The 12,500-nt window shown below is 43.7% G+C and overlaps 1 protein-coding gene across 1 annotated transcript in view; it reads right to left on the bottom strand.

The window, feature by feature from the left end:
• Nucleotides 1-5,702: 5,702 nt before the first annotated feature.
• The window catches only part of LOC139913434 (abl interactor 2), a 50,652-nt gene continuing 43,854 nt past the window's right edge, over nucleotides 5,703-12,500 (bottom strand). Inside the window, 6 exon segments of the mRNA XM_078285966.1 lie at nucleotides 5,703-5,878; nucleotides 6,608-6,784; nucleotides 7,379-7,448; nucleotides 7,450-7,460; nucleotides 9,008-9,172; nucleotides 10,756-11,088. Of these exon segments, the coding sequence (XP_078142092.1) occupies nucleotides 5,703-5,878; nucleotides 6,608-6,784; nucleotides 7,379-7,448; nucleotides 7,450-7,460; nucleotides 9,008-9,172; nucleotides 10,756-11,088 (932 nt within the window).

The raw sequence follows: 12,500 nt of genomic DNA, 5'->3' as shown, positions 1-12,500 counted from the left end.
AAATGTTTCTTCAGTGGGTTTATGCTGAACTTTTCATTCAGACCTCGTTTTATTTGTTTTTTTTTTTTTAAATCAAAGTTCAAATAAAAAAACAGAGACACAAGGAGAGAGTCTGTTAAAACATTTACTTAATAATTTCACTTATTTCCTTCTTACAAAAAGAACAATGTGCTTTCAGTCCTGGGACCTTTGGAAAAGTAGAAAGCTTCTCCGGACATCACATTCTACCAGGAGGCCACTGCAGATGGAGAGAAGAGTAAAGGGTTCGAACCCCACTGGGGGGGGGGGGGGGGGGTCACCTCAGGTCAGTGCATCTGGGAATTCAATCAATTGGCAATATGAAGAGAAAGATAAAGAGAAAGAGAAACTGCAACTCTTTAATAATGATTTCACCTGTTAAATCCACTTCAGCCATGAAGGAGAGATGGAGAAATAAGGTGAAGAAGATGATTTTTAAGCCTCAAGACAACTGAAAGATGGTGAAAAAGTAGACGGATTTCAATATTAGGAATTAGGTCCAAATATTTTGTACACTTTGTATTTCTTAGAGGATTGAAAAATGTTAGACATGGCAACCCTCTAGTGACAAAAGTTTTTGAGTATCTGAATTTTGCAGAAAATCTGAAAATACTGTAAAACCCTGCAGGGGTTCGATCAGTTTGCCCTGCGTGTCATGACAGTCTTTTACCACTAGGAGGGAATCTGCAGGGAGCGATATGAGGGAGATTCCTGGTAAAAATCAGCCTCAGAAAAGCCTTCTGTAACATATCACATATCATTATATTTTCTGTGCATTTCTTTTTTTCCTAGTCTGCGTGGTTTAAAGGGATAATGCACACAAAATAAAAACCAGAGTATGCCAAAGTGTTCAGGCACCAGACGACCAAATGAGCGGCAGAGGGAATGGGCAGCCGAATGTTTAGAGACGAAGCTGAAACCTGAAAAGTTTTCTCCGTCATGACTCCGAGGTACAGAATCCACATCCAGCAGGCAGATCAGAGTTTTAGTTCTACAAACATTTCTTGGAGGCAGAAACTGAGTTGAGTTAAACCTCAGTGGGCGGAGCCAAAGAACCACAGAGTGCAAGTTAGCTAACTCAAACGGCAAAGAAGGAATTCAGGTCAAAATATAATAAAAATAGGAATGACAATGACTTTTAAATTCATTCCTAACCATGGCATCATGATGTTGAAGGTCAGCAGCTAGCTAACTATCTTACCTAGATAGCTATAGTCTAGTATGGCTAGTTTGAACTTGAAGGTCAGCTAGCTAACTAGCTAACCTAGATAACTTAGTATGATAGATTGTATTGTTTCAGTTAGCAGCAGAGCGCTAGGCTTCATAATATTAGCTTCCTCCTCTCTTGTCTTTCTCACTGAGCTTCAGTCTGATGTTACTGAGCCAGAAAAACTGTGGTTCTTTGGCTCCGCCCACTGAGGTTTAACTCAACCAATCAGATTATTTCTGCTTCCGAGAAATATTTGTAAAACTAAAACTACAACCTGCATCAAGTGTCAGGTGACGCTGCTATCTGGCCGACCCTGACCTCTGACCTCTGACCTCCCTGTGAATGAGGTTCAGGCGAAAACACTAATTTTCCTCCCGGGGATCGACAGAGCATCACAAAATATTAAGATCAGAAAACAGACTGACGTTATACTGCTATATCAAAATAACCACGATGTGCAGGGTTATACATTTACACCAGTGGTGTCAATTTGGCATACTCTGATTTTGGGGTGAAATGCCTCTTTAATAACACTAAACAACAAGGAAACACTGTTTTCAGGTCCATGGTCACTTCAGTCAACAAGGAAACAGAGGGAACCAAAGGGAAAGGTTTGGTTCATCCTGGGTAGTTTGCATCATAAAATATACTAAACACACACACACACACACGCTCTCAAATGTGCAGCCACACACACACACCCACACACTCACATTTACACCACAACACACCAACGTATGGCACAAAATATCCATCAACCATCTGAGCGTCGGACTGGAGTTCCCACACACAGGACTTCTGTTAAAGGGCTAATACAACCAAAAACCACTGAATAAAAACATCACACCTCTGTATGGTCAAATATAAAGAATGAAGCAAGTCGGTGAAATGACCAAAAAAAAAAAAAAAATTTAAAAAGAATATTAAAACATTGTGTAATAAAAATGTCAGTTATATCAAGCATGCAGTCAAAGTTTCAGCACTGTAAACTCAGAAACAAAATCTCCACCAGGCGGTTTGGTTAGGTCCACTTCACTTCACAATACTGAGGCAGCAAAACCACTAGGAAATGAAAATGTTCAAAGATAGATACTGTATATTAGGGTTAGACTGATATTTCAGCTTGCCGATATCTGGGGCCGATATCCGTCTTTTGTTAAAAATGGGATCTAGCCCAGCCTGATATGATGCAGTTTGATTGATTACATATTTAAGGTGGAATTGATCAAAATTACACTGGTTGTCTATGGGAAGACCTGAACCTGAACTGATTCTCAAGAGGCATTTTGATCAGATTCCATACAAGTATACATCAATACTAATACTAATACCGTAATTCCTCTAATATTGGCCCGGGCCTTTATTTACCTCAACTGCAGAGGGTACCAGGCCTTTATTGGAAGCAGGCTTATATTAGAGACAGGCCATTTCTAATTCCCTCTGTTTGATAAGTATATTTGCTCATATTTTAGTACGAAGCCTCCTTGTTTTCTGATCTGCTTCTGTTGGGGTTCGTTAGGTAGACGTTTTTTTATTACTGCAGTGCATTACGATAATTACGGTAATCGACGACGGCATGCTCCAGAGACTTATCGGAGACATTATCGGAGACCCGGCTTTTAATTGACTACAGGCCACTATTAGAGGAAATACGGTAGTATTATCGTGGGTTTCAATGGAGAGTTTTAGTGTCCCATGATGGTCTAAAAGTGGTTTCAGACGTTTTTTTTCCATCCTGACAAGAAGAAACTTCTGTGGAAAATACTGAAAACACTTTGAATGGAAAAGGTCAAATTTAAAGACAGTGAATATCGGCACAAAATATCGGCTATCAGCAGCTTCAGTCCCAAAACCAGCCTTCAAAACCAATATCAGCCGAACCCCAAGTTACATCACTGCAAATTTAATTGTGATGACAGGCATGGTGACGAGGTTTGATGGCCTCTTGTAAGCTTACCAGTCTACGGGAAAGTTTTTATTAGATTTTTTAAATTCACACTCCAGAACTCATAAACTGGCCCAAATTAAAGCACAAAAAGAGGATACTGGATTTTTTTTTTTTACTAATTATAGCACTTCCAGTTGCTGCATTACACACAAGGTAATTTAAGAATTTGTTTCTTGGCCCTATGAGACTCACATACATATTCAGTTCAGTGTGTTTTTTTTATTGTTTTTTTTTTGCTTGCAGTAACGTGTCATCACAACTAATTTCACAGTGAAATATTTATGAGAATATCCTACATGTAGTGTCGATAAAAGATGCGGAAAACACCAAGGTTATGTTTGCGTCCGTCCTGCAGCCACCGGCAAACAAGAGTCGACTTACAAACTTCACAGGCGACGCATGAAGTCAGCAAAACCAACGCTCAGCTGTCGATGCTAAACATTTCTGTTGTTGACCGTCCATCACAGCGGTACGACTTCCTCTTTATTCACAAAGACAGGAAGTGCGGTGGCTGCCAAAACCTGGAAGTCCTCCACCCGCCTTCAGAGGATGAGCGTTACTGTAGTTCTTTCATCTACTGTAGTTCCTTTAGTGTTGACGTGACGAGACCTCGTGAGCTTTAAGTCTTTCTCCTTCCTTCCACGTTCCCCTTTATTTTCCAGAGTCCTCAGTCCTTCATGCTTCTCTTTATTCCTTCCATCGACGGATCAGAGGAAGACGAGGCTCTTGAAGGAGGAAGGTGGTTTGGGTTTTACTTCATAGTTATCTGTAGTGCATTGAAGGGGCGGTGATGAGGGCCGGGAGTCTTCGTTAAGGCAGGAAGGATGGTGGGAAAATGCTAATACTCTGATGTGGTAGTGTGTAGATGTAGCGGTCACCTGGGTCACAACCGGCCACAGCTGCTGGTACATCCCACAATTCAGCAGCCATGTTCACTATTTCACCAGCAAACTAGATGGTTAGACTAGTTTAGGACTCCAAATGATGGCTGGTTACCTGTAGAGCAGACTTACTTACTAGCCACTTTCATCACTTTACCAGCCAACTAGATTCTGAAAATAGGACTCCAAATGATGGCTGGTTACCAAATATACCAGCATTTGGTTGTTCCCACGCTTCATAAGACGAGAAAGGGGAGATAGAGGAGGGTTAGGAGAACGAAGGGCGAGATGAGGAGGGAGAGGAGGAGAAACGATGGGAGTCTCCCTTCTTCAAAAGGAAGGGGAAAAGAAGAGATAACAGGGAGGGAAGGGAGGATGTCTTTGGTTTCAGGTAGGAGAGGGGCAAAAGGAGGTAAAGAGGATTAAAAACAGACTTTACCCTTGAAAGTCTTACTGCTGGTTCATGTTTCATTGGTTAGTGCACGGTTAAGATGATGTAACCGCAGGAAAGCGACTGGACCGTTTGGGTGTCGCGTGCAAAGTCGTGACCACCAGAAATGACACAGACGCTCCTCCGTCCAGGATCGGCTGAGAGAAGAGGAACTGGGACCACTGGCCAATTCTGCTGGGGATTTTTCTTGTTGAGGGATTTTGGAGAGCTGAACTTTCCTCTGAAGTACTGAAAGAGTTTTCGAGCCACGGCTGTCATGAGGAGCTTGACAAGCAGGAACGCCAAGGTCGTATGGAAACCATGAACCAGTCAGTAAAATGTAATAGTGATGACCAACTGAGACGGAGGGAAAGGAGTAAGAAATGAGGGGAGAGAAGATTTCTATCGCTTGGCTTAGTGTTTAGTGCACAACTGACTTTTGCATAGCTTCCCTGGTTTCTTAAACTATGGGATCGGACCCAAAATGTGTCATACGATGGCTTCTACTGGGTCCTCACATGGCAATAACAGCAATACTCTCAAGTCCCGGGGGAAAGGCTATTTTTGTCAAATTTGATCGTTTTCTGTTGGGGCTCGGGGCTTGAAGGCAAGAAGGGAGAAGAGGTGTGAGCAAGATGGGGAGAAAGAGAGAGATAGAAAAAAAGAAGGCGGTTGTATGAGGGGGGAGAGGGCAAAAGATCAGAAACTTAAGGTGCGTTCACACCCAGCATGTTCTGATCGGTTTATCTGAACTCTGCAGTGTTTCCTCCTTCAGTTCAGTTGGTTTGTCCAGGTGAGAACGATGACCTTTGACCTCTGGTGGCACCAAATAACAGCAGCGAGAGTCTCAGTCCTCTAACAAGAGAACTGCGGTGCGGTTCGTTAATCCAACCGACTACAGGAAACCACCCCGAAACACAAGGGATTATGGGTAGAAGGAGACGGAAAGCCTAGCAGAACAAAATGAAGTCTGGACTGATGCTCATATTCAGCTGTTTCTTCATGTGTTCTGAACTGGTATGAACACCACAGAAGAAGAGACAGACAAGTCCGTCATGTTAGATAAAGTTACAGGAGCTGGACTCAGATTTGTTTCGTCTCATCGCCAAAATCTCTAAAAAAAAAAAAACGAGCTGCAGAGACACAAGGGGCCACAGACGAAGAAAAAAGGGCGATCGAAAAATAAAAATAAAACACAGAGTCTTGTTCTTGCTGTCAGTCGGCGTAGTGCATGATGGACTCCACGTAGTTTCCGGGGAAGAGGCCGGTGGTGGCGTTCATCACTCCTTCATACCAGCCGTCTTCGTTCTTCTTGATGACGTAGATGATCGCTCCCTCCTGGAAGGACAGCTCGTCCTCCTTATCGGCCGCGTAGTCGTAGATGGCGACCACTAGAGGGAGACAACACACCTACATATTAATGACGGTTTGGTTTTTGGAAAAGCTTTTAGGTAATAAGAATATATCATTATTATCATTATTAATAACATGCTTTCAAAAAACAAATACATATATAACAATTATAATAAGATTTTATCAGTGAGTTTAAGTGAAAGCCTCCCTGACACCACTGGTGAAATTGTGTGAAAACTTAATTAAAATCTTTACAAATTCTGAAAACTCACTTAAATGTGATTAAACACCATGGATATATGTTATATATATATATATATGAAGGGCTTCAATCCAAAACACTAGACATCCATTTTGGAAAACCTTTGCTACAAGAAATGTATCAGTCAACACAAAAAAAAAACCCCAAAAAAATCCAAGGTAACTCTCTTCTGCAAGAATTAAAAAGCCGTTATTGATTTGGCTCCTGCAGCTTGTGAAATTAAAAGCGAAGAGGAGTCGAGCTTTTAATGCAGGAACATTTTTAACCTTGCAACATGCAACAGCTGAACAAATGAAGGTTTTTCAATATTTTTAGTTTTGCCACAAAGTTGCAGTTTGTTTCCAAAGATCACCTCTCATCTCTACACCAAAGCAGCGTTCCTTTTCCTTTATACCATTTTTATTCATCAGTCAGTGTTTAAAACCCACAGAAAACATCCTCAAAAACAACTCTTGTCAGAAAAGATTTTAACTTCAACTTTTAACTCATTTTCCTGTGTATTCACCTTTCTCCTGGTAGGTCCTCGGGGCCCAGGGCGGGTCTTCCTCAGCGTACGGGTCGCTGTACTCCACTACCGATGACTCCTCCTCTTCCTGTCCGTCCTCCAATGGCTGAGCAGCAGGCTGGGGCTCCTCAGGCCCCGATTCGCTCTCGACAGCTGGGGGAGGAGGGGCGTCCGAGACTGCTGGGGGGGGGGTGTGTGTGTGAAGAAGAGACACATACATGTAAAAACAGACACACACATGTAATGTACACATACATGCAAGGTGTAACCACAAACTGTACATACATGTAATAAACTTTATTTGCATAGCCCTAGAGTTTACAAAGTGCTATAACATAAAATAAAATAAAAGCAAACATCTTATTCACAAAATAAATTTAAAAAAGTAGAATAAGAAGGCATTACAGGATAAAAAGTACAAAAAAAAAGAGTATTAATGTGCATATAAATAAGTTTTCAGAAATGACTTGAAAGATGATCCTAATTCTGCTAGTCTAAGTGATGCATACACACACACACACACACACACACACACACACATACACACACACACACACACACGCACACTTACACACACACACAAATGTAGATGAAGCCAGGTGCAGACATACACACACAAATATTACAAAAGAAAAACAACACAAGCAAATGTTCATATGATGTGTACAAAAAAAAAAAAAACATGTTGCCAACTGAACACATGCAACACACACACACACACACAAACACACACGCACGAACACACACACACACACACACGGCACTACTTACTGGACTCTTGAACTCGAGCAACGAAGCCCATCAGAGGAAGCTGGGGAGTGAACTGGAGGAGGGAGGGGGGGAGGGGGGGAGGCTGCACACACACACACACACACACACACACCCACACACACACACACACACACACACACAAACAGAGAAAGAAAAAGAAAAAGAGACAGACTGAAATAGAGACATAAAATATCATCGACGCTGCACTCAGCAACTTTGCTCGTTGGCGCCTCCAAGTGGCAAGAAGAAGAAACAGTTTGAAAGCTGTTTGAACTTCAATACCCAGAATTCCCGTGCAGTGAGGTCAGTAAACGTCACACGGCTCGCTCGTGTTCACCAAGCGGCCGGTCTGTGACGTTTTATACCGAAGGAAACCAAAAAAGATCTAAAGATCCGGTGAGTCCAGCTGTCCACACCCGACAGCAGAGGTGAACCTGGGCAGGTGAGTCTGTCTCAGCTGGCGGGGACGGGACGGGACGGGACGGGACGGGACGGGACGGGACGGGGCGGGACGGGACGGGACGGGGCGGGACGGGGCGGGACGGCACGGGGCGGGACGGGACGGGACGGGAGGGGACGGGACGGGACGGGACGGGACGGGACGGGAGGGGACGGGACGGGAGGGGACGGGACGTTCCTCTCTGCTGCAGACACACTGAGAAGACTCGATCTTTACATGAAAATCTTACCTAGTGAAGCTTCGAATTCATTTTAAATTTCTGTGTTCAGGACTGAACAAGTTTCAATTTAGATTTTTCGACTTTTTGTCCATTTTCCAAACTCTAACAATTGGAAATTATATATTACTTTTTATTATTTTTTTAATTTATTTTTATTTTTCTATCATTCATTGTGGTTGTTTCACATCACTGCTTTTGGGTTTTATTGTATGTAAAGCACTTTATAAACATTGTTTTTAGAAAAGTGCTATACAAATAAAGTTATTATTATTATTAAATTCAACCTCCAGACTTTCCCCACCTGTTCACCATATCGTGGCTGTCAGGTGAAAACTTTGCAACTCCAATTTTGGTGACTTTAATGTTTTACCTCAAACTGAAGGATCACATGGTTCCTCTGCAGCCCCGTGGTCTTTTACACCCTTTCAAAACCCAGTTGGATAAAATCCAAAATACACGGAGGTCAAGCTGAAAACAAGGCTGTGTGTCTTAGTTTTTGGAGACGACGGAGGTTTCCCCCGACAACAGCGACACGTCCGTCATGAAACAGCTTGTTAGGCCACCTGGGCTTTGCTTGACGTCGGTTCCATCTGATTCTGTGGTACTATTGACTATTAAATGGTTAAATGTACTATAGGGAACTATTCTATGTACACTACCAGTCAAAAGTTTGGACACACCACATTTTTCTTTTTTAACTATTTTCCACATTTTAGAATAATAGTAAAGACATCAAAACTGTGAAATAACACAGTGACCAAAAAAGTGTTAAACAAATCAAAACTATCTTATATTTTAGATTCTTTGCCTTGATGGAAAGGCAAAGAAACTCATTTCAAGCATTTAAGCAGAAGCCTTTAGATCAAAATGCTTTAAGAGAATGAAACACAGAACATTCAGTCAGGTTCAGACTGTATGAAGTGTATATTGTCAGTTTTATAGTACGTACCTGGGCTTTGGTTGTAGTAGGGTCCACCGTTGACCTGGTTCTGCGGTGTGATTGGCTGTCCGGTCACAGAGGGGGGGCGGCGGTAGGGCAGGGACCCGCCCACCTGGGGAGCCTGCGGTCTGGGCTGAGGCCGGTTCATACTGTAGAACTGAGGGACGATACCGCCTGGGACAGGACGGGGGATTTTTATATTTTAAGATTCTTTTATAGGCGCTTTGCCTTTATTTGACAGTTCAAAGTAGAGAGAGACAGGAAAGAGACACAGGGAAGACAAGAGAGAGAGAGAGAGAGAGAGAGAGAGAGACTGAGAGAGAGAGAGAGAGAGAGAGAGAGAGAGAGAGAGAGAGAGAGAGACAGACCGAGAGAGAGACAGAGAGAGAGAGAGAGAGAGAGAGACAGAGAGAGAGAGAGAGACAGAGAGAGAGAGAGAGAGAGAGACAGACCGAGAGAGAGACAGAGAGAGAGAGAGAGAGAGAGAGACAGAGAGAGAAATATGTATGGAAAGAAATGACAGTAAGAACTAATAGTAGAGGAGAAACAGAGACAGACAGACAGACAGACAGGGAAGGAGAGACAGGGAAGAGAGACAGGGAAGACAGGAGAGAGAGAGAGAGAGAGAGAGAGAGAGAGAGAGAGAGAGAGAGAGAGAGAGAGAGAGAGAGAGACATGGAGAGCTGGTAGGAAGGCAACAGATCAGTCCAGCGATGATGCTTTTTTGTCGGCCAACACAGAAGTTTGCTCCTCCATGGTTCGTTGCTGAAAATAAGCTGTGTGTTTAACACAGGCTGGTGATATTCATACATTTTGTTATACTAGTCCGTACACGGGGATGCACGCGCCACAACTCCGTGCAGACTTGCCAAAAAGGCGCATAAACAGCGTAAATTTGGGAAAATGGATAAATCAGCTCCGTCAGTCCCTGCCTATGCCAATGCTCAATGCCCATGTGCAGTTTGAGATTGATTGGCCGACCTGTTGAGGAGTAAAATGGATGCAGACAGACGGACGGACAGAGTGTTCCTCATTCTATAGTCGGATAGTAGGATAACATAATTTTGACAAATCAACACTGCTTTCATGAATTTTAAAGCATAACTGTAATCGATATTAGTGAAAAGCTAACGCTAGGCTAATCGGTGAAAAAAAAGAACTACAGCGGACCAAAGTCACGAACACAAAGCTTCAGCTTCAGGCAGCTAGCATGTTAGCACATCCAGAAACCTACACTTCAATAAACTACAACTGGAAAAAACTATAAATGGGTAAATCTACCATCTACAGTGAAAAGAGTTCTACAGTTCAGAGGCTTTAGCAGACTATTCTGCATAATGACGAGTTGTTGTGCGACAAACTCATTGTAGTTCAGTTTCTAAGACAGTTACCCATTTGCTAGCAGCTTTCTTTATTAGGACGCATAAAACCTTCAAAAATTCAAGAATGGGATGTTTAATGATTTATTTTATCTCACAGAACGAAACGTTAAAACTGTCTTAAGCTTCTCTGAACCACAGAGCTTATTTTCAGGCTTTTAACCAAAACCCAATTCAAAATCCTAATCACTTTTCAGCCGAGGGAACCACGGCTCAGAAATGTGAACTCACTTCTGGAAAATGGAGGATGGACGGACGGAGAGGATGGGAGGCGAATCGCAGGTTTGGCGGGAGGGAAAGGAGAAAGGAAGACTTGGTGGAGTTGGTGATGGAGGCGATGGAGGTGGAGTTATTGGACGGGAGGGAGGAGACACTCACCTTCAGCGGGGGAGGAGGAGGAGGAGGAGGAGGAGAGAAGAGGAGGAGGAGGAGGAGGGGAAGGAAGGAGAGGAGACGACTCCCCGGACAAGGCGGCTGATTGGACCTCGGACGTGTCGGGGGCGGGGTTAAGCGGCGGGGAGGCGTCGCCGGGTGCGCTTGGTTGCGGGTTTGCTTGAGGAGGAGCGCAGCCGGGTTGCGAGGGTGAGTTTGGTTGCAAAGGTGTGTTTGGTTGCGTTAAGGTTGCGGTGGAGGAAGAGGTGGAGGGAGGGGAGGGGGAGGAGTTAGGAGCAGAGGAGGAAGAGCCAGCTGGTCCAGCGGTCGGAGAAACGGCTTGAGGAAGGAAGGAAGGAGGGGAGGAAGGGAGGGAAGGAAGGAGGGGAGGAAGGAAGGAAGAAAGGAAGGGCCGCAGGAAGGACAAAACAACAAGGAAGAAGTGAAAGAAGGAAAGAAAGAAGGAAGGAAAAAGCAGGCAGTGGGTGAGAAAGTGAAATATTTCAAGTAAAGTAATTACTTGAAATATCTTCAAATATCTGACAGAGAAAATTATGTATATTTACGTACATGCATGTTTGTTCATGTATATATGTGTGTGTGTGTGTGTGTGTGTGTGTGTGTGTGTGTGTGTGTGGAGGAATGAAGGAAGGAAGGCAGAAAGAAAGATGGAAAAAGGGAAGGAAAGATGGAAGGAAGCACATAGGGAAGGAAGGAAAGAAGGTGGAAAGAAAAGGCGGAAGATGGGAAGGAGAAAAGGAAGGAAGGAAAGAAGGAAGAGAGGAAGAAGGGAGGGAGTGAAGGAAATGGGAAGAGGAGGAAGGAAGGAAGGAAGGAAGGAGACAAGGAAGGAAGAAGGGAAAGAAGGAAGGAAGGGATGAACAGGTGAAGGAGGGAAAGTAAGAGGAAAGAAAAGAAGGATGGAAGTGTGTGTACAGGTGTGTGTGTGTGTGTGTGGAGGAATGAAGGAAGGAAGGAAGAAAGAAAGACGGAAAAAGGGAAGGAAAAATGGAAGGAAGCACATAGGGAAGGAAGGAAAGAAGGTGGAAAGAAAAGACGGAAGATGGGAAGGAGAAAAGAAAGGAAGGAAAGAAGGAAGAGAGGAAGAAGGGAGGGAGTGAAGGAAATGGGAAGAGGAGGAAGGAAGGAAGGAAGGAAGGAGACAAGGAAGGAAGAAGGGAAAGAAGGAAGGAAGGGATGAACAGGTGAAGGAGGGAAAGTAAGAGGAAAGAAAAGAAGGAAGGAAGTGTGTGTACAGGTGTGTGTGTGTGTGTGTGTGTGTATGTGTGTGTGTGTGTGTGTGTGTGGAGGAATGAAGGAAGGAAGGCAGAAAGAAAGATGGAAAAAGGGAAGGAAAGATGGAAGGAAGCACATAGGGAAGGAAGGAAAGAAGGTGGAAAGAAAAGGCGGAAGATGGGAAGGAGAAAAGGAAGGAAGGAAAGAAGGAAGAGAGGAAGAAGGGAGGGAGTGAAGGAAATGGGAAGAGGAGGAAGGAAGGAAGGAAGGAAGGAGACAAGGAAGGAAGAAGGGAAAGAAGGAAGGAAGGGATGAACAGGTGAAGGAGGGAAAGTAAGAGGAAAGAAAAGAAGGAAGGAAGTGTGTGTACAGGTGTGTGTGCGTGTGTGTGTGTGTGTGTGTGTGTGTGTGTGTGTGGAGGAATGAAGGAAGGAAGGAAGAAAGATGGAAAAAGGGAAGGAAAGATGGAAGGAAGCACATAGGGAAGGAAGGAAAGAAGGTGGAAAGAAAAGGAA

The sequence above is a fragment of the Centroberyx gerrardi genome, chromosome 10, assembly GCF_048128805.1.
Source record: "Centroberyx gerrardi isolate f3 chromosome 10, fCenGer3.hap1.cur.20231027, whole genome shotgun sequence".
NCBI classification, from domain to species: Eukaryota; Metazoa; Chordata; class Actinopteri; order Beryciformes; family Berycidae; genus Centroberyx; species Centroberyx gerrardi.
Note: the sequence above shows the minus strand (reverse complement) of the source record. Positions and strands in the feature narration are given on the sequence as shown.